The sequence below is a fragment of the Fistularia commersonii genome, chromosome 11 (assembly GCF_037954325.1).
Source record: "Fistularia commersonii isolate RoL2024-O1a breed Wild chromosome 11, RoL_Fcom_v1.0, whole genome shotgun sequence".
Lineage (NCBI taxonomy): Eukaryota > Metazoa > Chordata > Actinopteri > Syngnathiformes > Fistulariidae > Fistularia > Fistularia commersonii.
The window spans coordinates 18,853,369-18,877,470 of record NC_141294.1 but is presented as its reverse complement, the minus strand read 5'-3'; the positions used below and the strand labels follow the sequence as shown (position 1 = coordinate 18,877,470).

The window sequence follows — 24,102 nt, the reverse complement described above, 5'->3', positions numbered from 1 at the left end:
CAAAAGCATTTTCTCAAAATGACTGCCTTTTATCCAATCTGACCTTTGACCCCAACCCAGAAAAAAAGGTTTGTGGAAAAAAGGAGGCTTGGGGATCCTTCCTCCGGTGTAATCGGGCTGAAGTGAATAGAATAATTATGAATTAATGGATGAATTCCAAAAAAAGTTAAATATATATATATTAATTCTTTCTAAAATAATCGCCAAAGTATATATTTTTTTTAATCTTCAGAAAACACATAAAAAGAGCCATATGTTGAATAATGAGTTTATTTAGGCATAAAAAAAACAATTTGTCAAAAATGACTCAAGCAATTATTTAAGGAAACAATATATAAAGACAAAGAAGATGAAGATGATGGATATTCACAACATTTTCCAAACCAAAAAAATAATCCACTGTAGCTTGAGCAGAACATGTATCGTTCCCCAAGGCGAATTTAAAAAACGAAATTGAAAAAAAAATCCACAAATTACAAAAGAATTTATATTCAGACCCGAAGTCTCTACATCATGCTGCTTAACTATGTGCAGGTTAATTTTTCTAGCCTGCTGGCATTTGCTCGTCGGAAAAAACATAGGAATTGAAACGCCAAGATTGCTACGGTTGGGGAAGTCCCTTTTTGAGGACTAAAAATCGCAAAATGCCATGAATACAAGCTAATTCTTAATATTGAAACATTACAAACAAACCCAATGTCCCTGAATGAGGACGACGTGGACCTCCTATTTTGAAGACTCGGACTTCCTGTCACGGTGAGGAAAAAAAAAAAGTGGTAACCGATAATAGAACTGATCGTCTCGTAGTACGCGGGTCACAAATGACAGAATATAAAGTGATGATATTGAAATGGCAGCAAAGGGCGTTGACTTCCTGTCTCAACGTTCGTCTCTTCCACAGGCTGGTCCGGGCTATGCTGCCATGGCGACCAGGAGGCGGAGCCCCAGTCCCTTCCACAACGCACCGTATGCTCAGGACCGGGTCCTGCAGCCCGGCGGGAACAACTCCTGCAGCCCAAGGCCCGCCGTGAGGAGCCGGGACCGGGATCAGGACCGCGACCGGGAGGAGCGGCGCCGTGAGGCCGACCCTCGCTGGAGGGAGACGGGCCGGAGGCAGGGGGGCCCCAATAGGAGGCCGCTGTCCAGCGTGGAGAAGGAAACGGAGAGAGAGGTGGAACGGGTGATGTGGAAAGGGGGGACGTTTCCCCGGACGATGAGGAGCGGCGATGAGCAGGAGAGGAGGAGGAGGAGGTCCCCCGCCGGAAGGGGGGAGGAGGAAGAGATGGCAAGACCCCGGCGCAAGGAGGAGTGGGACGGAGAGAGGGAGCGGAGGAGGGAGAGGGAGAGGGAGGAGCTCCGGCGCAGGGTAGAGAGGGACGAGAGGTGGAGTCGCCACCAGGAGGAAAGGAGGAGGGAGTTGGAGAGGGGGAAGCCGAGGATGGACCCAGGGGAGGGGCGGCGGGAGAGGGAGAGGAGGAAGGGGGAGCGAGGGAGGGACACCCGGAGCGAGGGGGACGTCGACGAAGGGGAGGCAAGGCGCGAGCGCCGCAGGGAACGTGACCGAGAGGAGGCCGGGTACCGGCACAGCAGGAGCGAGGGGGAAAGCCGGGTCAGGGGTCACAGGAGGGAGGAGGACAGGAGGAGGCCGACGGACATGGAGGAGGCCGAGAGACGGAGGGACGGCGGGCGGTCCAGAGGGGGGGAGTGGAGGACTCGCGAGGAGGCGGGAAGGGGCGGTCGACCACGGGGCGGCGATGGTGCGAGGCACCAGAGCGGCGGCGAGGATGAGGGGAGGCGCGGGGAACAGGGAAGATGGGACACTGCAGAGAGGAAGAGGATGTGGGTAGAACCGCGGAGGGCAAGAGAAGACGGGTACGTTGAGCGAGGGAGGACGTGGACGGAGGAGGAAGAGGACCGAGCAGACAGGGAGAGGCGATATGGCGAAAGGAGTCACGGGGGAAGGCGGGAGAGGGAGGATGGTGGGATCTGGAGGGAGGCAGATAAGGGTGTGGGTGGCGGCGGCGGGCTGAGGACTGATAGCGGCCTCCCGGGAAGCGACAGGGAGGATGAGGAGGACGGGCGGACAAGCCGGAGGGGGCTGAGCGACAGGGCGCCCTCGGGGGAAGACATCGGCTTTGTCACCGTGTCCAGTGGCGGGGATGAGGAGGAAGAAGAGTTCGTGGACTGCCCGGAATTCTGGGATGGCGGCAATGGAGTGGACGGTGTTTACAAAGACGACAATGATGACGATGGTGGTCAAGGAAAGCATAAGTGTGTCTTAGGCGTGATTGGAAAAACCAAATCGGGCGAAATGCCCAACACCCGGATTGAGAGCGGTGGCGTCGACTGTCTTCTGACGGAAAGTGAGGACCGTCTGATCGACCAGGAAGTAGAGCCCCAGAGGCCACATGACCCGATGGAGGGCTCCAAAAAGGCGGAGCACCCCTACGCCGAAATCGGGAGTTTCAAGCGGGACTCCCAGACGGACCGCCTCCTGGCGGAGTGGCGGCAGAAGAACCGGGAGCCGTCCCCTCCCCCGTCCAACCCGTACGGCCACGTCCTCTCCGAGCTGACCTTCGAGGAGATTCTCCCCGTCCTGGGCGATGTGGACGTGGAGGCCATGAGCCCAGAGGAGAAGGAGGCCATCAGGATCCGGATGAGCGGTGCTTGGAGTATGCTTGCGGAGCCCAAGAGGCACTCCCAGGCCCCCCACCTCAAATGGGCCAAAGATGTAGTGCGGGAGATCCTGGGCCGCTCTGAGGAAAAGGTGGTGGACAAGGAACCCCAGGAGGACGGGTGCGACAATGAGGGCGAGCTGGAGGAGCTGGTCGATGGGATGAAAGTGGACGACGGGTACTTGGAGTCGGAGCCAGTGGAGGAGCAAGAGGAGGAGGAGGAGGTGGAGGAGGTGGAGCTCCCGGAGGGGGAGGGCTTGAGAGGTATGACGCCGAGCCGCCGTGACATGCATACCGTCGGGCCGGCGGACATGCATGGTGACGCACCGACACACACCACCACACCGCTATGCGAGAGTCCGACGGCGAGGGAAGCGCCATCCGACCTCCCCCAGGGGTCAGGGGTCAAAGAGTCAGAGGTGGAGCGGGATATCGAGATGTACTTGTGCGTTAGCAACACGCTGTACAAGCCCAGCAGCTGCCCCATTCTGAACTATCGACCCCTGGGGGCCAGCGAAGAGGATGAGCTCGGGGAGGAGGAGGAGGAAGAGGAGGAGGAGGAGCTAGCGGTTAGCTTAGCAGCAGACACGGAAGTGGACAGCAGGGAAGGGAAAGGAGGAGGAGGAGGGACTTTAAGCAGCACCTGCAGTTTCCGAGATTTGGGTCCCAAGGCCCGTTTACGGAGGAGGGGGATCCGCAAGACGACAGAGAGACGACCGCAGGGGATGGTAGAGGAGGAGGAAGAGGAGGAAGAGGAGGAAGAGGAGGAAGAGGAGGAACAGGCACAGGAGGAAAGTGTTGGAAGGGATCGAAGAACAAGAATATTCTCAAAAGGTAACGAGAGAGAGAGGACGGCGGTCTCTGACAAATCTAACTGAAATCAAACAAATCACCCTCTTTGATTAGCTCTTTTATTCCGATCAGTAGCTCAACCTCCTGTTTTCCCACCTATTTGTTTTTTGTCCCAATCATTTGTGTTCTCTTTCTTTTTGGGTGACTTTAATTTTGGGCCACTTCCTGGTTCCACGAAAATTTTTTGAGGTCATTTCTTGGAATTTCATTTCAAAATTTTCAGGTCGTGATGTCACTATCAGACGTTAAGTACACCTTTTTAAAATGAGAAATCAGATTCCATGTTAAATGTCATCGAACGCCACAGGCCATATACATCCCACGGGTGCTTTACATTGTCATGGTGATTAAGCGAGACATCCACTAGAGGGCCAAGCAGAGGCCACTTCTGAGTGCCGAGTTCCTGCAGTAACAAACTTGGTGATGGTGAAGGAGGTGCTAAGGCTGTACATTGTAAAGAAGAGGCAGCGCAGCAGATGCCAGCAGTCTTTGCAACCAGTAAAAACATGGCAGCAAGTGGACAAAGTATTCTACCTGGTTATTCCAATGCCATGTTGTTTTCTTCTTGTTTGTCCCTCCCACTGGTTGCCCTTGAGCATACCGTGTTGTTTTCTTCTTTTCCGCTCCTCCCGGTGGTTGTGCTTGTACTTTCCGAGTATTCTTCTTCTTCTTTTCTGTTCCTTGAACGGGTGGCACCTGAGCATACCATGTTGCCTTCTACTTTGCTCCTCCTGGTGGTTAAACATGAACATACCATGTCGTCTTACTCTTCTCCGTCCCCCTAACTGGTTGCGCTTGAGCATCCCGTGTTGTTTTCTTCTTCTTCTCTGTTCCCCATGGTGGTTGCATTTGAACATACCATGTATTCTTCTTCTTTTCTGTTCCTCCTGCTGGTTGCACTTGAGCATACCACACTGTCCTCTTCATCTGCGTTCTTTCGGCTGGTTCCACTTGAGCAGGCCTTCGTCATCGTCTTCCCCTCTGTTCCTTCAGCCAATTGTGTTTGAGCATACTGCACAGCACCACTCCCTGCAGACTTTCAGCGGTGCTGCTCCATTTGGCTATATGTCCACACACTGCCTGATAATAAAGCGAATTTCGCAGGAAATGAGAGCCGATGACGGACAGAGAGGTACTTCTGTTGGCATATTTAACGCTAACTAGAAATATTTAGCCAGAAGGCATCGTTACTCTTGCATCATTTCATTGTGAAATTCAAAGCACAACTGTAAGTCATGCATTTTCATTGAAATTTCAACCTCATCGTTTTCTTTCTTTTTTTTTTTTTTTGGTTTTGTTTCCTGGAATCTTCGTCACAGTTGTTAGTCATGTTTTGGTTCCATTGGATTCAAATCAAATAACAGCAAAATTATCAAGCAATCAGGGGGCTTCATAAAAGGTCCTTAAACTTCCTTTAAGACCTTTTGAAAACAAACAAAATCATCATAGAATTTAATAAAGATCAAAAATGAAATTCTATCCAAGAATAAAAAACTGCTTTATTTGAACTTTTTTCTGGATCAAAATAAAAGAACCTCGATTAAGAGAACACCCGGTTCTCTTGCTCAGGATGATCTCGAATAGGAGTCATTCGTCAGCATAGAAACTAATTTTTCCAGGCTATTCTGAACAGAGAAGGATTATAAAACTGTAAGGAAAGTTTTATTTTTACATTTTTGTGGGCCAGGAATGGGTTCATCCACTTTCCACTGCACCTTACCTGAAAAGTAGCTTTGGCTTGAACAAGGAATAGAACAATTTCGTAAAATGGAGGTACCAAAAATTGAAACGTTTGCTTCATTTCAACTTCAGCACTATAGCTCTAAAATGCTTTGCATTAATTGGCAAGAAAGTCGTTCAATTGTTTTTTGTTTTGACAGACTTTAGTAATATTGTGGTAAATTACCCCCCTCATCCCTCCTTCCTTCCATCTTGGAAAAAAAAAGTTACAACAAGAAATCAAAAAAATAAAATTCAAGACTGAGGACCCTTGGGGAAAACCCTGTGGGCGGGGCGTACAGGAAGTTGTGGCGACAGGTGCGGGAGGGCTGGTTCCCCTTAACCACAGAGATATTACAAGACAGGCCAGTTCATGTCAAAGCAGCCGCAATAAGACATCTTTATATATTTATTTTATTCTTTCATTTATTTGTTTAGCTATCTATTGATTATTTTATTACTAATACCCACATTCATTTTGTGAGCCGCCAATTTTTTTGAAATTCTTATTTTTCCATTCCGTTCCCTGATTGTTTATTGGAATGCCTTTTTTGGGGAGAAAAATTAAAGGGAAATTCTGCAAAAGGCTGGAAACACTGGTGCTGAACTCTTATAACTCGCATAAACCCATTTCTTTCGCCCTAGACGAGAACGAACGAAGCGACAGCTGGAGCGAGCTGGACCTCAGGTGAGGGGAATGCGAGGAATTCATTCATTCATTTGTTTTTTTACGATTTAACTTCTTTATCTGTTTCATGGATCACTCAGGAGCGTCATAGAAACCATCGGACGGCGGAGGAGAAACTCCAAGTTCTTCAGTGAGTGCCTCCCCTATTTATTTGTATTCTAATAATCATTAATAACAGTCTATTATTATTATTACCTAATAATTTTGTGAGAAATGTTGAAAAAGGACGAGTAGATAAATTAATTTTACCAGTTTGGTTTTTGTGTGTATGTTTTAAAAGTGAGCGAATGTGTCTGTGTGTGTACGATTGATTCGCTTAACAATGTTGTTGTTGGAATGGATCATCGTCGTTAAACAAGGAGTTACTGTATTTGTGTAGGCTGTGTGTGTGTGTGTGTGCCTGTGTGTATGTGCGCCAGTATGTTTTTTTTTTGTGTATGTTTGAAGGTGTGTGTGTGAAATGCTGAAAAGGCACGAGTTGATAAATTAGTTTGAATCTCTGAATTAATGAATCTCTGATAAAAATGTGGTGTATATGGATATGATTTATGCAATAGCCGTGTAATAGGTGTTATACCTGTGTTATAAACACACAGGTGAAGCTGTTGAGTTTCTCTTTTGAGGATTAGGATGAAGTTTGTGTGTGTGTCACTGTGTGTGTCGGCCTGCTTTATTTAAGTATTTTTTTGTTGTTAGTGTGCATATATTTGCTGTAGTTTCTGTGGTGTGTGTGTGTGTGCCCGCGCTTTGCATATTGTGTCTATCTATTTGCTGTGTGTGTGTTTGAAAGTGTTAATCTGTATATCTGTTAGAATGGTGTGTGTGTGTGCTTTACATTCTTGTTTTTGTTGTGTGTATCTATTTGCTCCGTGTGTGTGTGTGTGTGTGTGTGTAAGTGTTCTTCTGTGTCCGTATGGTTCTTGTCCGTGTGTAAGTTGTGCGTAAGTTGAAAAGTGAGAGTGAGTATGCAATTATGGTTTTTGTGTATATCTTTTAGAAGTGAGCCAATGTTGAACGTGTGTGTGTCGCACTACGTTTTTCAGTGTCTTTGTGTGTGTGTGTGTGCACGGGTGCAGCCTCTGACAGGTCTGTGCAGGTTCTCATTCTTGCACTCAAGAATCTTTTTCCTCTTTTGGGAACCAGTGTATCTCTTCCTCCTCCTGCAGATGCCGCCCAGCTCTACCAGCAGTATAGCGAAGCCGCCCAGAATTCCGAGATCCTCCGCCAGGCCCGGTCAGAGGTCACCTCGGTATGCGACGACGCCGTCCCCTCACCGGCCCCGTCGCCGCCGCCGGCCCGCAGGCCCCTCCCCCCTCTGCCCGCCGTCCCGCACCCCCACTCGCTGTCACATGTAAAGAGCCTCCCCCTCCCTACGCCGCCACGCCGCGAGGGCCGGAGGCCGTCTTCCCCGCGTTTGTCCATCTCCCTCACCCAGTCGGCCACGCTGTGGCGGGAGCTGCCGGGCGTTAGGAACAGCAATGAGCTGGAGGAGCTGACGGAGGACCAGCGGCGCCTCCAGGAGGTCGGTTTCCTTTATTTCCCCCCGGCTGTCATTCCGCCTTCCGCCTCTAGGTGGTGCCAGAGAGTCAAGCACATTGCGTAAGAAAACCTGTTTAGCTACTGTCCTCAAATGAGGATTTCACTATTAGCGACATCACTAATGCGATCTATTTGTAACCGTCTTACATTCAAATTGGATTTCAAAATGTTCATCTGTGAACGTTCATGTTCATGTGTGAGTAATTAGCTAATACCATTATTCTCAAATGAGGACCACATTAGTAGTGGTGTTGCTAATACGACCAAACTGTACATAAAAATAAACAGGAGATAAATATTAGATAAAGTGTCCTCACGTGACGACTTTGGGAACCAATAGGCTAATCTACAAGGAAATTTCCTACTTTCAGATTGTATGTCAAAATGTTAGATTTTCCTAAATATTTGCATTTATTTCATCATACCCTATTTTTTTATGCTCCCTTCATGTGAGTAATTGGCTAAGACTAGTGTTCTCAAATGAGAATTTCATTATTAGCGGTGTTTCTAAGTCCATTAGCCTGCCGTTCATATTGTTGTTCAAAAATGGTAGTTTTAAAAATAAACTGACTAAGTATTGAAATTAATTTCACCTTTACCCTTCTTTTCTATTTTGACTTTGAATAGAGTGATATAAGTAATTAACTATCACCTGTGTCCTCGAATGAGGATGTTATTATTTGCGGCATTGATAACCACTAGCCTGTAAAATGAAAAAATAAGGAAAAAAACAAAACTGTGAGGACACCAAGTCATCATTAGATAGATCAGGCGAGTGGTTAAAGTGTCCTCATATGATGACTATTGGAACCAATAGACTCACCTATTAAGAAATGTCCTGCGTTCAAATTGTATGTCAAAATGTTACCTTTGAAAAACATTTTCATAAATAGATTTAGATTTAGTTCACATTATCCTCCTTTTGAATCTCAGGCCCTGTGAGTAATTAGCTAATACTCTTGTTCTCAAATGAGGACTTCAGTGAGGACACCAGGTCAACATTAAATAGGAGATTAGGGGAGTAGAAAACATCATGTCCCCATTGAAGGACATTTAGAAACAATAGGGTAATCTATCAGGGAACTTTTTAATTCTTTTTTTAGTCAAATTATTTTAAAAAGTTTTAAATAAATATTAACATTTATTTCCCCTTTACTCTCCTTTTTCTATTGTCACATGTTGCAAGTGATTAGCCAGTGCGAGTGTCCTCAAATTTCAATGTCATCACTAATACAACTAGCCAGTATGAAAGAAAATCAGAAGACTAATCTTTAAGAGAACTTCTTATGTCCAAATCGTTTGTAAAAAATACTAGCTCTAAAAAAACAACAAGAAATATTAAACTTTACATCACCTTAAGCTCACTCTTTTTGTATTCTCTCTTGGTGCTAGTACCATTGTCCTCAAAGGAGGACCTCATTGTTAGCAGCGTCGCTAATACCACTAGCCAGTATGAAAGTTAAATCTTTGAGGACTACAGGTCCAGGAGATTAGCGATGTAAAAAATATCTTGTCCTCATATGAGGACTTTGAGGAAAAATAAGCTAATCTTTCAAGAAAGTTTTTCTGCTAAAGTTTTTGTCAAAAATGGTACTTTGAAAAAAAAATAGAAAATAGTGACATTTACATCACATTTTAGCTTCACTTTTTCCATTCTTACTTAATGCAACTAGTTAATACCAGTGTCCTCAAATGAGGACTGCAGTGTTGCCAATACCACTAGTCTGTATGATTGTAAAAAAATCTGTGCGACAATAGGTCCAGGACAAATAGCAGGAGCTCTTAGAACATTAAAAAGATCTGTATTTCATTCTTTTTTTTTTTAAACCCCAAGGTGAGGTTTGAGGTGGTCACCTCGGAGGCGTCCTACTGCCGCAGTCTGGACATCGTGGTGGAGCACTTTGTGAAGTCCAAACAGTTGGGGGCGCTGCTGACCACCCAGGATCGGAACTGGCTGTTTTCCCGGCTGCCGGATGTCCGTGCTATCAGTCACAGGTGGGTGTTTGCTGTTAACCCCCCCCCAAAAAGTACTAGATATGTGAAAACATTAAAAAACATGACTCCCTTCAAAAACATTAAGAAAGTGTAAGAAAAGAACAATATAATTAGCAGTTGATGAAATAAAAAAATTGCTTAATCAATTATAATATTTTGCATTAGATATTCAAAAAAATACTCCATTCCTTTGTGCACTAGAGGAAACCGTGAGTGTTTAGTGCTTTTGGGAACATACATGGATCATTATTATTTATATATTTATTTTTAAAGAAAGTCTTTTGAAATTGATAGTCCTCAATTGATACAAAATGACCAATTAAATATTAAAATAAATAAATAAATAAAATAAAAAAAGAAATACAAATTTTTGTTTTTTAATTTTATTTTTTTTGTTTTTACTTTTTGTTCCCGATAAACAGAAACATTGGGTAACCCCTCCTTTGGGGCAGAACTGATTGATTCACCGGTTGCTTAATTTCCAACATCAAAAAAGATTTCTAAGAAAAACATACGTGGTTTGATGATTTCAGTTTCCTGTCCAAACTTGAGGAGCGTCTGGAATCCGACATCATTCACTTCAGCGTCTGTGACATCATTGCGCGCCACTGCCAGCGTTTCAAGATGGTTTACGTTCCCTACCTCACCAACCAGTCATACCAGGACGCCACCTACCAGAGGCTCATGTGAGAAATGAATAATCCATAACCAATAGTCTTAACAGCTTGTGGGACTCAATAAGCTGGAAAAATGTAGCATGTGTTGATAAAATTGTGCCTAGTGGCCAAAAGCTGGAACTGCAAGTGCAGCACAAAAAAAAAAGACATGAACTTGAAATAATATGAGTATAAAACTAGAAGGGTGTCAGCGGGAAAAGCCCTCCTTCTTGATGATGATGATGATGGTGTGTGTGTGTGTGTTCAGGAATGAGAATCAGGGGTTCCGGCAGGTGGTGGAGAAGCTGGAGAGGAGTCCGGTCTGTCAGAGGCTTCCTCTCCGCTCCTTCCTGGTTCTTCCCTTCCAGAGAATCACCAGGATCAAACTGCTGGTTCAGGTCAGTTCGCATTTGATCCGCTAGAGGGCGCTGTCTCCGCAAAAATACATGATCCCCGTCCCGGTGCATCGCTGATTTGTTTTTTTTTGGCCACTAGAGGGCAGCAAAACTCAACTGTAGGGCTTACTGTCAATGCTATATAACACTTAAGACACACACACACTCGTACAAATGGATAGATATGCGCGCACATACACACAATGACAAGCATGCAGGCACACACACACACACACATAGACGCTCATACACATACACATATTTGCCCACATGTACACACACGGACATGCGCACAAAATATGGATGCAAAAACAGATAAGGACACATGCTCATACACAGATACATCTGCCCACACGCATTCCAACTCATGCACATCAGATGCTCACACACACAGACAGTACACCTGCACTAAAAGACAGATATCCCCCCCCATACACACACAATGCTGTGCTTGCACATAACTACATACACAAACGGTCATACACACATACGCTAACAGCCAGGTATGCCCCCCCCCACCAAACACAGACAAACACACACACACACGCGGGCATGCACAGAAAATACTGATGCTCACATGCACACACTCACACACCTGAATTAAAAGACAGATATGGATACACACTGATATGCAAACACACCCAAGTGCTCACACACATTTGGACACACTAACTAACCAACAGACCTATATACATGCACACACCCACACACACACATGCAGTACACCTGCAATAAAAGACAGATATACCCCCCCCCCCACACACACACACACACTGTCACTCGCCTATATGTACAAAATATTCATCACCGTGCACATACATTGAGCTACACACACACATACTGAGCACCAAGTGAAAACCTAGCTGAGATTTGAAGATTTGATTGACAGCTAGGCAGGCCGAGAGGTTCTCAGGTTTCATTCTAGAACCCGTGGTGTTTTCTCTCCAGAACATCGTGAAGAGGACGAGCCCCGGCAACCCAGATGCTACACAGGCAATCAAAGCCCTGAAGCTCCTGGAAAAGGTCCCGCCTCCGTCCGCTTTGGCCGACGCAAGTCCTTCCAGCCCCTTCTTTGGATTCCTCTCTAGACTCTCGTTTTTGCTTCGTTACAGCTGATCCTGGAGAGCAACGAGAGCATCTCGCAGATGAAGAACATTGAGTCGCTGGTGTCGCTCAGTGCCAAGGTGGACTTCGAGTGCAGGGTGAGTTTGGCGCCCCACTGAAGGCCGGGGGAGGCATAACAGGCAGGGATTTGCTATCTTTGGTTCTCTAAATTGAAAATTGAAAACTCTAAATTGTTCGTGGGTGTGATTGACAGCTGATTTCCCGGTTAAAAGCCGGCCCCTCTCACCCAAACACTCCTTAAGATAAGATCAAAAGTATTCATCCAAGCAAAAAACAGTAATGTTGCTATATGCACATAACAACAATAAAACTTCTTATAAGTATAACATAAAAGTAGTAGTTTGCAAATAAAGTTTTTAATAGAAAGTAAGATAAAATAATTGCAATTTGCATGGAAGTTAGTATATTATGTTAAATGTAATTGTACAGGATCATAATAATAAATTATGATCATTTTCATTAATAAATCCTAAAAAATGAAGAGTAATATTGCACAGGACAGGGGAAATATTGCACATTAAATGAAAACATGTCAATATATGATGTAATCTATAGAGGAATATACTGCTCAAAAAAGAAAGGGAACACTTTGAGTTACATTTTGTTGTTTAACTGTTCCCTTTATGTACTTGCACAAGGTATATTGAACTTAATATTAACCTGGGAGATTAATATTGCACATTAAGATGAAAAAAATTTAGCCAATGATGTTGAAAAGCATTACATGTTGTTTTAAGAATGAACAAGTAATATTGCACATTAATTATATACTTTTATATATTTTTAGTTTCACAGCGGCTAAATAGCTAGCAACCATTGCCAACTGCTTGGACACACGGGCCTTATCGCACGCATATATGTGTGTGTGTGTGTGTGTGTGTGTGTGTGTGTTGCAGACCCTCCCTCTCATCAGCCAGTCACGGCGGTTACTTCGTGAAGGTCCTGTCACCGAGCTGATGGACTTCTCCCTGAAGGACACGGAGAGGAGCATCTACCTGCACCTCTTCAACGATTACCTCTTGCTGTCACAACAGAAAGAGTAGGTTTTTGCCGGTTTATTTTTTTACAAAGTTTTTTAAAACTCCATTTGACATGTTTGAATCATCTTTTTTATTTCCCTGCAAAACAGCAAGTGGTAAATATGGACCAAAAAAAAAAACAAAATGGATTTTTGTTTAATATAATTTTATATTCTTTAAAAAAGATTGAGTGGAATATTAGAAAGCTTTTCTTGAGAATCTCGCACGTTAGCGCCAAAGATTAATGGCATTTTAACCCAGGCCTGCACTACTTCCTCCTTCCAGAGGTGGGCGCTTTACCGTCATCGACTACTCCCCCGTGGCCGAGGTCCGAGCCGAAAACTGTCGGGTGAAGCTCCACTCCTTGCAGAAGAACCTGTTCCGGCTTCACACCTCGCAGAGATCCCTGCTGCTACGGACCGACAATCAGTGAGATAGCGGCGGTGGGGAAGAGGCGGGGGCTGATGGCCGGTCACCACATGAACATCATTTTATGAATCTTAATTATGTTTTTTTTTTTTTTTTTTTTTTTTCTCAACTCGTCTCCCAGGAGTGATAAGCTTCGCTGGATATCCGCTCTCTCCCGTCCTCACCCGGAAGTTGATTTTTCTTCTGCTCAAGGTGAGTCTCGCCCACTGCAGTTTCCACGTTAATTTTTCTTTATTTATTTTTTTCTTTATTTATTATTAGTAATAGTAGTATTAATCAGTCATATATTTTATTATTTTTCACATTTTATTTTGTTATTACAAATTTTACAATTCAACTCTTCTTTTTGCAAATTTTAATATTATATATTATTGATATTATCATAATATCATTATTTAAAATTGAAAAAAGTGTGTGTGTTTACACAAACAGATCATCTATTGGAGATTTTTCATCATAAAAATGTATTTTCATTTGTTCATGAGGTGATTTATTTAGGGTCGACAATGTCAGACCCGCTGGGACTTTTCTAACTTAGCGTGTGTGTGTGTTCGCATTCAGACTTCCCTCAGATGCAGTGTATCCGAGCCATCGTGGCCCAGCAGCCGGACGAGCTCTCCTTGGAAAAGGCCGATGTCGTCCTGGTTCATCAGCAGAGCAGCGATCGTAAGACCTTGCAAAACACACACACACAAACACTTCTTCATCCTCTTTTTTTTTTTTTTTGCTTATTTCCTCATCTCCGTGCCCCTTTTGCTCCTCAGGCTGGGTGGAAGGAACCCGCTTGTCGGACCGTCACCGCGGCTGGATCCCGGAGTCCCACCTGGAACTCATCGGCAACGCCAGGGTCCGACAACGAAACCTGTCCGACGCCCTCAAGCTGACGACAGCCACTGCTGCGCTATGAGCCTCCCTCCGCCACGCTGGGACGTGGAACTCCGATCCAGGGATTTTTTTTTTTCCCCACCAGGAGACGGTGGTTCAAAGTCCACCTCCCGGTCTGGGGAGGGATGCAATTCCTACTCCAGTCCAGCAGGGGGCAACATTCAGAAAATTCCCAGCAACGGACCTGCGGTTAATTTTTGTTTAGGTATTTTAGAAAATAAATTCCCCCCTTTTTTTTTCCAAGAAATCCTTCAGAGAAAATATTGTTCTATGTGTATAGTGAAGAGAGCCTGAGAGTTTTTGTCTGCACCTGGAGCGCAGGTCAGAGTTGTAACATGTACAGACTGAAGTTGCACGACAGTTAACGTGGAAAGAGTTCAGATTAAAATCGACATTTAACATCATCCAAGATATATATATTTCTCTCCCTTCCATGCGTTTCTCCATAAATTGCCACTGTAGCGTTTTAGCAACAGCGTTTGTAAGAGCAAGGGGTTACATTTATTTCTCCAAAAAGTCATTGATTAGAGATTGCGGAGCATAACGGACAGATATTTTGTTGAGATTGATTTTTGTCTTTACAAATGTCCAAGACACTTTTCACGTGTAGCAGGTCTGAAACACAATCTTTAGCATGATCTACAGAAAAAAAAACCTTCCCCCTGATGAGAAAGTATTTGGCAAAGGCGGCAAGGAAAAACTGTTGCAGGAACCTCGGATTGATCTGAGCTCAGAGTCAGCTTTATTGTCAATTTCGAGAATCCAGAATATGTTTCTCATGTTCCATCGGCGACATGACATTACCAAAATAACAATAAAGTGCACATTTACAATAAATTAAGTCATTAAAAATAACACTAATTAAATTCTTAAATATATATATAATATTTAGTGCATGCTTTTAGCAACAAGCATATATTGAGAACAATGAAATGCAAAACAGTTATGGGTTTGAAAAACAAATTTGAGTCCCTGTTTCTTCAGCGCAGAATTCAATAGGACTTTTCAGGATAAATTTCAAAATCAACTCTATTGTCAATTTCTCCGCAATTACTGGACATACAGAGCAATCGAGAGGACCTCTCTCACAATCCCACGGTGATCTGAAATTAACAAAATAATAATAATAGAATTTTAATTAAAGTGGGGCGGAAGGGAGGGAATGGGATAGTGGGAAGAGTTCAGCATCCTGATGAGTGAAGGCAATTTTTTGGGAATAAAGTGCATGGAGATCCAATCTACCAGTACTGAGGTGAAAGGAGGATAACAGAGATTTAGCATCATAAAAACCTGAAATGTATAAATATATGTAATTTGAATATAGAGGGTAGCAGCAATAAATCCAAAAAACACTAAGTTATACCATACAAAAGCAGGTCAGAAAACTTATTTAAAGGCATAAAAAGGTCAGTATATAATACAGTAGCAGCATCTTGGATTTTACTGTAACTGTGCAAAAATGGCAGTTGTGCAAAGTGCATAATAGTGCAATATGTTGTAAGGGTCCAGTGTTTCAGGGAGAGTTCAGTCTCCTGACAACCTGGTGTGTGAAGCTGTTGGTGAGTCTGGTGGGGCGTGCACGGAGGTTCGGGTATCTTCTCCCTGAGGGCTTTGCGGGTGAGGCAGAGCTTTTCTGTTGCAGCTCCTGGTGGTACAGCTACTCAGGACACTCTCCATGGTTCCCCGGTAGAAAGTGTATATGATGCTGTTGGGGGATTTCGCCATCGCTTGAGTTTGCGAAGGAAGTAGAGATGCTGCTGTGCCTTTGTCGCCGGGAATGTGGTGTCGGTGGTCCAGGAGAGGTCCTCACTGATGTGCAACCCCCAGGAATTTTCCACAGCAGCACCGTCAATTGTCAATAGGGTGGGTTCTCGGTGTGGCCTCTCCAAAAGTGGATCTCGATCTCCTTAGTCTCCTGCTGGTGTTCAGCAGGAGGTTGTTGTCTATGCACCACATGGTTAGAAGGTCCACCTATAGATATATAATATAAATACATTTATATACTGTAGATACACAGGAAAAGCCGAAAGAAGAAGATACACAGGATAAAATGGAAGTATGCAAGTAAATTTATAAAAAAAAAATTGCATACAGACAGAGTTATGGCTCTTTGGCAAAGGTGTAAAGGTGCAAATAGTCCATCTAGATGAGGCAATTCAAAACAGCGAGTTCTGATCAATTGAGCGTGGACGGCCGGGTGTACTTTCCTATGTTTGCTGCCAAATTTTATTTTTAAAAGTATAACCCTGTTGCTATTGTTGTGCAACAAAAAAAAAAAACCCAGCAGCAGAACATGCAAATTTGGGACTGCAGGGTCAGCTTGATGGAGAACAGATTGTGACAGAATGCAAGAGATTCCAGAGTCAAAGTGTTTATTGTCATATGTGCAGTTGGGAAATATGTGAAGCCAGATACTGTAGGTTGCTAAAAAAAAGCCAAACTATAAATAATAAGCATATTTTTTACACTGCAGAGAAATGTTGTGTTCAAGCTTCCCTCTGCTTTGGCTGACCGAAACCATCTGACAATTGCAAAGAAATCTCAAACTTTTGTTAAATTTATTTGTCAACATAGCAATACTTGTATTTATTTGGACTGGAAAACCCTTGTTTTTTTTGTTTTTTTTTAAAAAAAAGATAAGATAAATTAAGAAAAGAACTTAAGATAACTAATGTTATCTCAAGATAACTTATCTCAAGTTAAGATAAGTTAAGACAAGATACAATAAGATAAGATGAGATAAGTCAAGAAAAGAAGTTAAGCAAATTCAAGATAAGAGAGGATGACCTATCTTATGTTAACTTAAGATAAAACTTTTTCAATCGTGATGGAATTTCTTGTAACAGATGGCTCCAACATTGCGAAGAGTAATATTGCACATGAGCAAACGTATGAAGAAATATATTGCACATGATACTGAACTTAATAGAGCCCTGATATTAATATTAATTTATTCATATATTATATAACGTGAGGATAAAAGTAGTGTTGCACATGGGTTCCTTCTTCTTCTTCTTCTTCTTTCGGCTTTTCCCGTCAGGGGTCGCCACAGCGAGTCAACTTTCCCCAACTAACCCTATTCTCTGTATCCTCCTCTCTCACACCAACTTCCTTCATATCTTCTCTCACTACGTCCATAAATCTTCTCTTTGGTCTTCCTCGAGACCTCTTGCCTGGCAGATCCAATTCCAGCATCCGTCTACCAATATATTCACTATCCCTCCTCTGTACATGACCCAACCATCTCAGTCTGGCTTCCCTGACCTTCTCTTCAAAACATTTAACATGTGCCGTTCCTCTGATAGACTCATTCCTGATCCTATCCATCCTGGTCACTCCCAAAGAGAACCTCAACATCTTCATCTCTGCAACCTCTAGTTCTGCCTGCTGTCTTTTGGTCATTGTAACTGCTTCTAGTCCTTACATCATCGCTGGTCTCACCACTGACTTGTACACCTTTCCTTTTATTCTGGCCAATAGTCTTCTATCGTATAGTACCCCTGACACTTTTCTCCACCCATTCCAACCTGCTTGAACCTGTCTCTTCACCTCTTTTCCACACTCTCCATTGCTCTGGACTGTTGACCCTAAGTACCTGAAATCCTCCAGCTTCTTGATCTCCACTCCCTGTAGCCTCACCGTTCCACTCGAGTTCCTCTCATTCACACACATATATTCTGTCTTGCTGCGACTAACTTTCATTCCTCTCCTTTCCAGAGCATACCTCCACCTCTCTAGATTTTCCTCTACCTGTTGTCTGCTCTCACTACAGATCACAATGTCATCCGCAAACATCATGGTCCATGGGGATTCCTGTCTAACCTCATCTGTCAGCCTATCCATCACCATTGCGAACAAGAAGGGGCTCAGAGCTGTTCCCTGATGGAGTCCCACCTCCACCTTGAACTTCTCTGTTACCCCTACAGCACACCGCACCACTGTCTCACAGCTAGCATACATGTCCTGCACCAGTCTAACATACTTCTCTGCCACTACAGACTTCCTCACACAATATCAGAGCTCCTCTCTTGGCACCCTGTCATATGCTTTTTCCAGGTCTACAAAAACGCAATGCAACTCCCTCTGACCTTCACTGTACTTTTCTATTAGCATTCTCAACGCAAATACTGCATCTGTTGTACTCTTCCTAGGCATGAAGCCATACTGCTGTTCACAAATGCTGACTTCTGCTCTCAGTCCAGTTTCCACTACTCTTTCCCATAACTTAATTGTATGGCTCATCAACTTTATCCCTCTATAGTTGCCACAATTCTGCACATCCCCTTTATTCTTAAAAATAGGCACCATCACACTTTGTCTCTATTCTTCAGGCATCTTCTCACTCTCTAAGATCCTGTCGAATAATCTAGTCAGAAACTGCCGCTGCCTCTCCTAGACACTTCCACACCTCCACAGGTATATCATCAGGACCAACTGCTTTTCCACTCTTCATCCTCTTCAATGCCTTCCTCACTTCACTTTTACTAATTTGTGCTACTTTGTGGTCTACAATAGTCACCTCTTCTACCCTTGCCTCTCTTTCATTTTCCACATTCATCAGCTCTTCAAAGTACTCTTTCCATCTTCCCATCACTCTTCTACCATCTGTCAATACATTTCCCTCTCTGTCCTTAATCACCCGGACCTGTTGTACATCCTTTCCATCTTTATCTCTCTGTTTCGCCAACCTGTATAGATCATTCTCACCCTCCTTACTATCCAACCGAGCATACAAGTCATCGTACGCCCTTTGTTTGGCCTTTGCTACCTCTATCTTTACCTTTCGCCGCATCTCCCTGAACTCCTGTCTGTTCTCTTCAGTCCTCTCAGTATCCCACTTCTTCTTTGCTAACCGCTTCCTCTGTATATACTCCTGCACTTCCTCATTCCACCACCAAGTCTCCTTATCTACTTTCCTTCCAGATGACACACCAAGTACTCTTCTACCTGTCTCCCTGTAGTTGTCCAATCATCTGGAAGCTCACACTGACCACACAGAGCCTTTCTCAACTCCTCCCTGAAAACCATGCAACACTCCTCCCTTTTCAGCTTCCACCACTTTGTCCTCTGCTCTGCCTTTGTCCTCTTCATCTTCCTTGTCACCAGAGTCATCCTACAAACCACCATCCTATGCTGTCTGGTTACACTCTCACCTACAACTACTTTGCAGTCACTGATCTCTTTCAGGTTACCTCGTCTATACAAGATGTAGTCTACCTGCGTGCTCCTACCTCCGCTCTTATAAGTTACCCTATGTTCCTGTTTTTTCTGGAAGAATGTATTCACTACAGCCATTTCCATCCTTTTTGCAAAATCTACCACCATCTGTCCCTCTGCATTCCTATCCTGGATACCAAATCTGCCCATCACTTCTTCATCCCCTCTATTGCCTTCACCAACATGTCCATTGAAGTCTACACTAATTACCACTCTCTCATTTCTGGGTATATTCTGCATCACTTCATCTAACTCATTCCAGAACTTCTCCTTCTCTTCATATTCACATCCCACCTGCGGGGCATAGCCACAAACAACATTGAGCATCACACCTTCAGTTTCTAGTTTCAGACTCATAAGTCTATCTGACATTCTTTTCACCTCTAGGACGTTCCTAACGAACTCCTCCTTCAAGATAACTCCTACTCCATTTCTCTTCTTGTCAGTACCATAATAGTACCATAATAGTACAACTACAATAGCCTGCCCCTAAGCTTCTTGTCTTACTACCTTTCCACCTGGTCTCCTGGACACACAGTATATCCACCTTCCTTCTCTGCATCATGTCGACCAACTCTGTACCTTTTCCTGTCATAGTCCCAATATTCAAAGTCCCTACTCTCAGTCCCAGGTTCTTTCCTTTCCTCTTGTAATATCGTACATGATACATGAAATTACATTGCCCAAAAGGGCACATGATAATGAACATTATATCACCCATTTGTCGGTGATGAAGGTCATACTGAACATAATATTGGTGTTATTATTCACATTATGTGATAATTTGCAGGATTTGTGATCCAGCACTCGAAATCCCCCGAAAGAAACAACTTAAGGCCAGGTTAAGGCCACACATCCTGCTGGAAATTGCAACCAAAAGTGTTGCAATTTATTTCCCAGTGTCCAAAAGTGAACACATTGCAACCAATTTACGTCATCAACCCAGTATACATGGCGCAAGTAAGACATTGGCTGCGCTCGTAATGTAAAGGATATGTTAAAAATTACGATTTTTGTATTAAATAGTTGCTCATGCTTTTTTTAGCAACACATTCTTGTATGAAACAATATTTATGCCATTTAGTCCTACCACTTAGAGCAGTTGGGGTTCCCTTTCAATGCCAACACACACACACGCACACGCACACACACACACACGCACACACACACACACGCACACACACACACACACACACACACACACACACACACACACACACATAACATACACGATTTATTTTTCCTTAATGTTTGTAGACGCATTTTTCCACTCTTGCTTCCCAGTTTTAAGGCTAAAATTATTTATAATTATTTTTACTGTTAATTTCCATGTTTTTATCAAGTCGTTCTCTCTGTTTACAGGAGTGACGGCAGGCGGTCACGCCCGGCACGTAGCCTCCGCCTGGCGGGAAGGGGGAGGAACCACCGCGTCAACTTGCAGCGCCGATTGGTCCTCACAGCGAAGTGGACTGCGTAAAACATGTTGATTGACAGCACAAATCAGCAAATGACAGTGGCGAGAAACGCCTTTACTTCGCCCCGAACGGCTCCTTACACTGTCAATCAAGACACTCGCTTCTGATTGGCTCCAGTGGCACCAGCTGGCCGGGGCCTACGTTTGTTGTTGTTTTCGTAGTTCAGAAATAGACTAGACCGACATCTTTAAAATTGACCGAATTCCCACAGCTTTCCAATACAACTCTGGGATTAGATTGTTTTTGCTTTTTAATCCAGAGTCCGGTGTTGTTTTTGTTGTTGTTGTGGAACCAAAAGAGAAGACGTGGGAGAGAAGAATTCATACGGAGTCTGCGTTCGGAGTGAAACTTGTCGTTTTTAAAAAGGTACACTTAAACGGGAAGGTTGTTGACCCGTTAGCCTGAATGTTGACTTAAGCTTAGTTAGCTTGAATGTTGACGTTTAAAACATTCTAAATATTTCGGCGTTGTCTGGTTTTACGCTGGGGGAATATTGGAAATGTCCGGTCGACATCTGTTTTCGTGGTTCTCGAAAAATGGCGAGTCACCCGGCCTCACGGCGGTGTTTGTCAGCTGACGTGGCCTCGTTCGGTCGACGAACCGGACCTCAGCCGCCGCCAGCCGGAACGTTCTGGCCGGAGAACCCGGATCAGCGGCGGGGAAACAGAAATGACTGGTCGTCCCCATTAAATGCCGAAAAAATTGGCAGGAATTTCAGGAAAAAGGACAAATTACTAGAAGTTATTGAAAATGAAATGATTATAAAATATGGGTGAAATTGGGAAATATCTGGAAAATACTGTGAGGAATTAATTTGAAATTCGTGACAAATTGTCCTTGGTGCCTGCCAGACACTACTTGAAAGTTGCAAGAAACGAAGAGGCTTCACGTCTGTTAATCCAGGAACTGTTCGGAAAAAAATAATATCATAATCACCAATCGCCGTAAAATCAGTTTTGGAAACCTCAAATCTGTAAAAACATCAAGTAAAGTCATTGTGGTACTACTATTCTCAAGTTTTTTTGCTGTTAATGCCCTAATTTTGATGCTTGTAAAAAGCGTGTATATGATCATTTAATGAAACATCAAGAACATAAAGAAATTCCAAGTGGCAGATAGAGACGTAAACAATGCACACTGTAGCCAGGCCCAACATGTAGAATCATTGCCATGGCAACCCAAATGTACCATAGGACTGGACAACAGGTCCGGCCTTTTGGTTTGCGCTTTCATTAAACCATGCCGTTGTGGACTTTGGAGGTTTACTGCTTTATATTAAGTGTTTTGGTGCGTGTGTGGGCTTTCAGATGAGCAGCCAGTACCAGCGCTCAGTGCCCCTGGAGGTGAGGAGGGCAGAGGGCGAGAGGGTCCGGGCTAAACATCCCGACAAGATCCCGGTAAGCGATCGTCAAACGGCGCCGTTGCTATTGTTGCGGCATGACTGCGTTAACCAACTGCTGCCGCTGTGTCTGCCATGCAGATCATCGTGGAGCGCGCTCAGAGGTCACGGGCCCCCGAGCTGGACAAGAAGAAGTACCTGGTGCCCTCGGACCTCACAGGTACAAACATCTGAACTTACATATTGAACATTCTGGATTGTTGTTACAGTGGAATTTGTTTAAAATATATGAATAATATATTCAGACAGAGTATGTTCACGACCCAAGACTTCTGCAGGAAATAACACTGAGAAATTAAAACTATTCTCTTGAAAGATATTCAGCAACAAAATGCAATGTCAGCAAAATTAGGGAAACGACAAGGAAATAAATTCAGCTCAAAACAAATAAGAACTTATATTAATTTCGAGAAATGGAGATAGCCACAATAAATTGAAGAAGAGGTTTCTGTGAACTGAAATTCACCCCCTACAACCCCGCCTTTTAAAGCAGTGGGTCATGAGGAACAACAAAATACGTGGAAATGAACAAGTTCACTAAAACTGTTAAATTCAAAGAATTTGGGGCAACATGTTAAAAATGTGTTGCGAATACGGGTGTGGACATCTTTATGTTTACTGTCAGCTGTTCTGATCGACTCAGTGACTCATGCCCTGTCTACACGATAATGCTGTGTTCTGGTTTCGGTCACCATTCACATGCGGTTTTGTGTTTTTTGAATGCAAGAAGCACGCCACAGTACACATACTTGGCCAGTGGGAGGGCGCTGTGATTCACTGACAAAGTAAAAAGCGAGCATGCATGGCATCCTGTCTCGGCACAATTGACCCCCGAACGGGGTCTCAGCGCACATCCTCACCTGATGAACCCTGTTTCATCCCATGCACTGACCTTTGACCTTCTGTGTCTGTCTCCACGCTCACCGCCATCACGTAGTGGGCCAGCTGTGCTTCCTTATCCGTCAGCGGGTTTCCCTGAGGCCAGAGGAGGCGCTGTTCTTCTTCGTCAACAACTCGCTCCCCCCGTCCAGCTCCCCCCTTTCTGCGGTGTACGAGGTAAATTGTCTCGTCTCAAACACACACGCAAACACATACACATTAAAAAGCCACCACTTTTACAGGAAACCCTGCCAACCAGTTGAAAGCAAGAGTTTGTTGGTTGTTAAAGTATTTTAAATGCGACGTTCAATTCTATAAAAAGTTAAGATACGGCTTCTAACACTCGAACACGACTGAGACCCTGTTTCTAACCCCTTACACTTGTTTCTCCCCCATCTTGTCCTCCTGCAGGAGCACCACGAAGAAGACCATTTTCTCTACATGACCTACAGCAACGAGAGCGTTTATGGGGCGTGAAGAGTGCATGTGTTTTGTGTCGGAGGGAGAGAGGAAAAAAAAGAAGGCAAGCGCCGGAGAAAGTGAGGAGAAATTTAACTGATTTAAAAAAAAACAAACAAAAAAAAAAAAAACACCAAGCCGACAAAGGTTCGTGGAACCTCCTGCCATTTTTTTTTTTTTTTGAGAAAATATAACGCAGGTGGGCGTTCGAGTGCCGGTGTGGAAGCGTAAACGTGGAGGTGTCTGTGAGGCTACTTCATCTTGTTTTCTTCATAAAATGCGTGAAAAAGAAATGTTTTTAAAAGAGGAAGAGTGGAAAAAGAACGAAAGAAGTGGCTTGCGATAGGAAGTCGAATTCGGGAAGCACTGTCCTCGTCTCTCCCTCTCTCTGTCTATATTTAATGCAAATAGTTTTTTGTTGTAAATGAATATCAATTTTCCATTTTTTTTTTCTTTTTAAGCGGGAAGGGGGGGGATGTTGAATCATGGCAAAAACTCACGTTTGTGATTTGTTTCTTATTTTTCAAAATAAAGTACTCGTCATAAAACGGTCAGTCGATCCATTTGTGTGTCATTTATTTTTACCAAATTAATATACAGTGGTTTTGAAATGTTGGAGAAAAACATGTTTGTATGTTTGCGAGTTCCTGCTCGATCACGGTCAGTTTTATTTGTTCGCTCTAACTTGGAGCGCTG

General features: G+C 43.8%; 2 protein-coding genes across 2 annotated transcripts; both read left to right on the top strand.

The window, feature by feature from the left end:
- Nucleotides 1-1,282: 1,282 nt before the first annotated feature.
- Nucleotides 1,283-15,173, top strand: arhgef5 (Rho guanine nucleotide exchange factor (GEF) 5). Its single transcript, XM_086155811.1, has 14 exons — nucleotides 1,283-3,509; nucleotides 5,892-5,934; nucleotides 6,015-6,064; nucleotides 7,101-7,456; nucleotides 9,308-9,468; nucleotides 10,002-10,154; nucleotides 10,393-10,522; nucleotides 11,468-11,542; nucleotides 11,632-11,721; nucleotides 12,541-12,683; nucleotides 12,949-13,092; nucleotides 13,214-13,284; nucleotides 13,654-13,758; nucleotides 13,857-15,173. Exons 1-14 carry the CDS (start codon nucleotides 1,283-1,285, stop codon nucleotides 13,997-13,999), a joined length of 3,891 nt encoding a protein of 1,296 aa, XP_086011937.1. The 3' UTR covers nucleotides 14,000-15,173.
- A 5,557-nt stretch (nucleotides 15,174-20,730) lies between these two features.
- Nucleotides 20,731-23,960, top strand: LOC147229931 (gamma-aminobutyric acid receptor-associated protein-like 1). The gene is made up of 5 exons (XM_086155714.1): nucleotides 20,731-21,035; nucleotides 21,977-22,066; nucleotides 22,150-22,228; nucleotides 23,006-23,124; nucleotides 23,359-23,960. The coding sequence occupies exons 2-5, from the start codon at nucleotides 21,977-21,979 to the stop codon at nucleotides 23,422-23,424; spliced, it is 354 nt and encodes a 117-aa protein (XP_086011840.1). The 5' UTR covers nucleotides 20,731-21,035; the 3' UTR covers nucleotides 23,425-23,960.
- The last annotated feature ends 142 nt before the right edge of the window (nucleotides 23,961-24,102 follow it).

What these genes read in the sequence shown, in the direction of transcription:
- arhgef5 (XM_086155811.1), top strand. Translation starts at nt 1,283, where the DNA reads ATGGCAAGACCCCGGCGCAAGGAGGAGTGGGACGGAGAGAGGGAGCGG. An exon ending in GAGAAACTCCAAGTTCTTCA is followed by an intron (nt 6,065 to 7,100) that starts GTGAGTGCCTCC and finishes CTCCTCCTGCAG; the next exon opens with ATGCCGCCCAGCTCTACCAG. An exon ending in GCCACCTACCAGAGGCTCAT is followed by an intron (nt 10,155 to 10,392) that starts GTGAGAAATGAA and finishes GTGTGTGTTCAG; the next exon opens with GAATGAGAATCAGGGGTTCC.
- LOC147229931 (XM_086155714.1), top strand. Translation starts at nt 21,977, where the DNA reads ATGAGCAGCCAGTACCAGCGCTCAGTGCCCCTGGAGGTGAGGAGGGCA. An exon ending in GGTGCCCTCGGACCTCACAG is followed by an intron (nt 22,229 to 23,005) that starts GTACAAACATCT and finishes GCCATCACGTAG; the next exon opens with TGGGCCAGCTGTGCTTCCTT. An exon ending in CCCTTTCTGCGGTGTACGAG is followed by an intron (nt 23,125 to 23,358) that starts GTAAATTGTCTC and finishes GTCCTCCTGCAG; the next exon opens with GAGCACCACGAAGAAGACCA.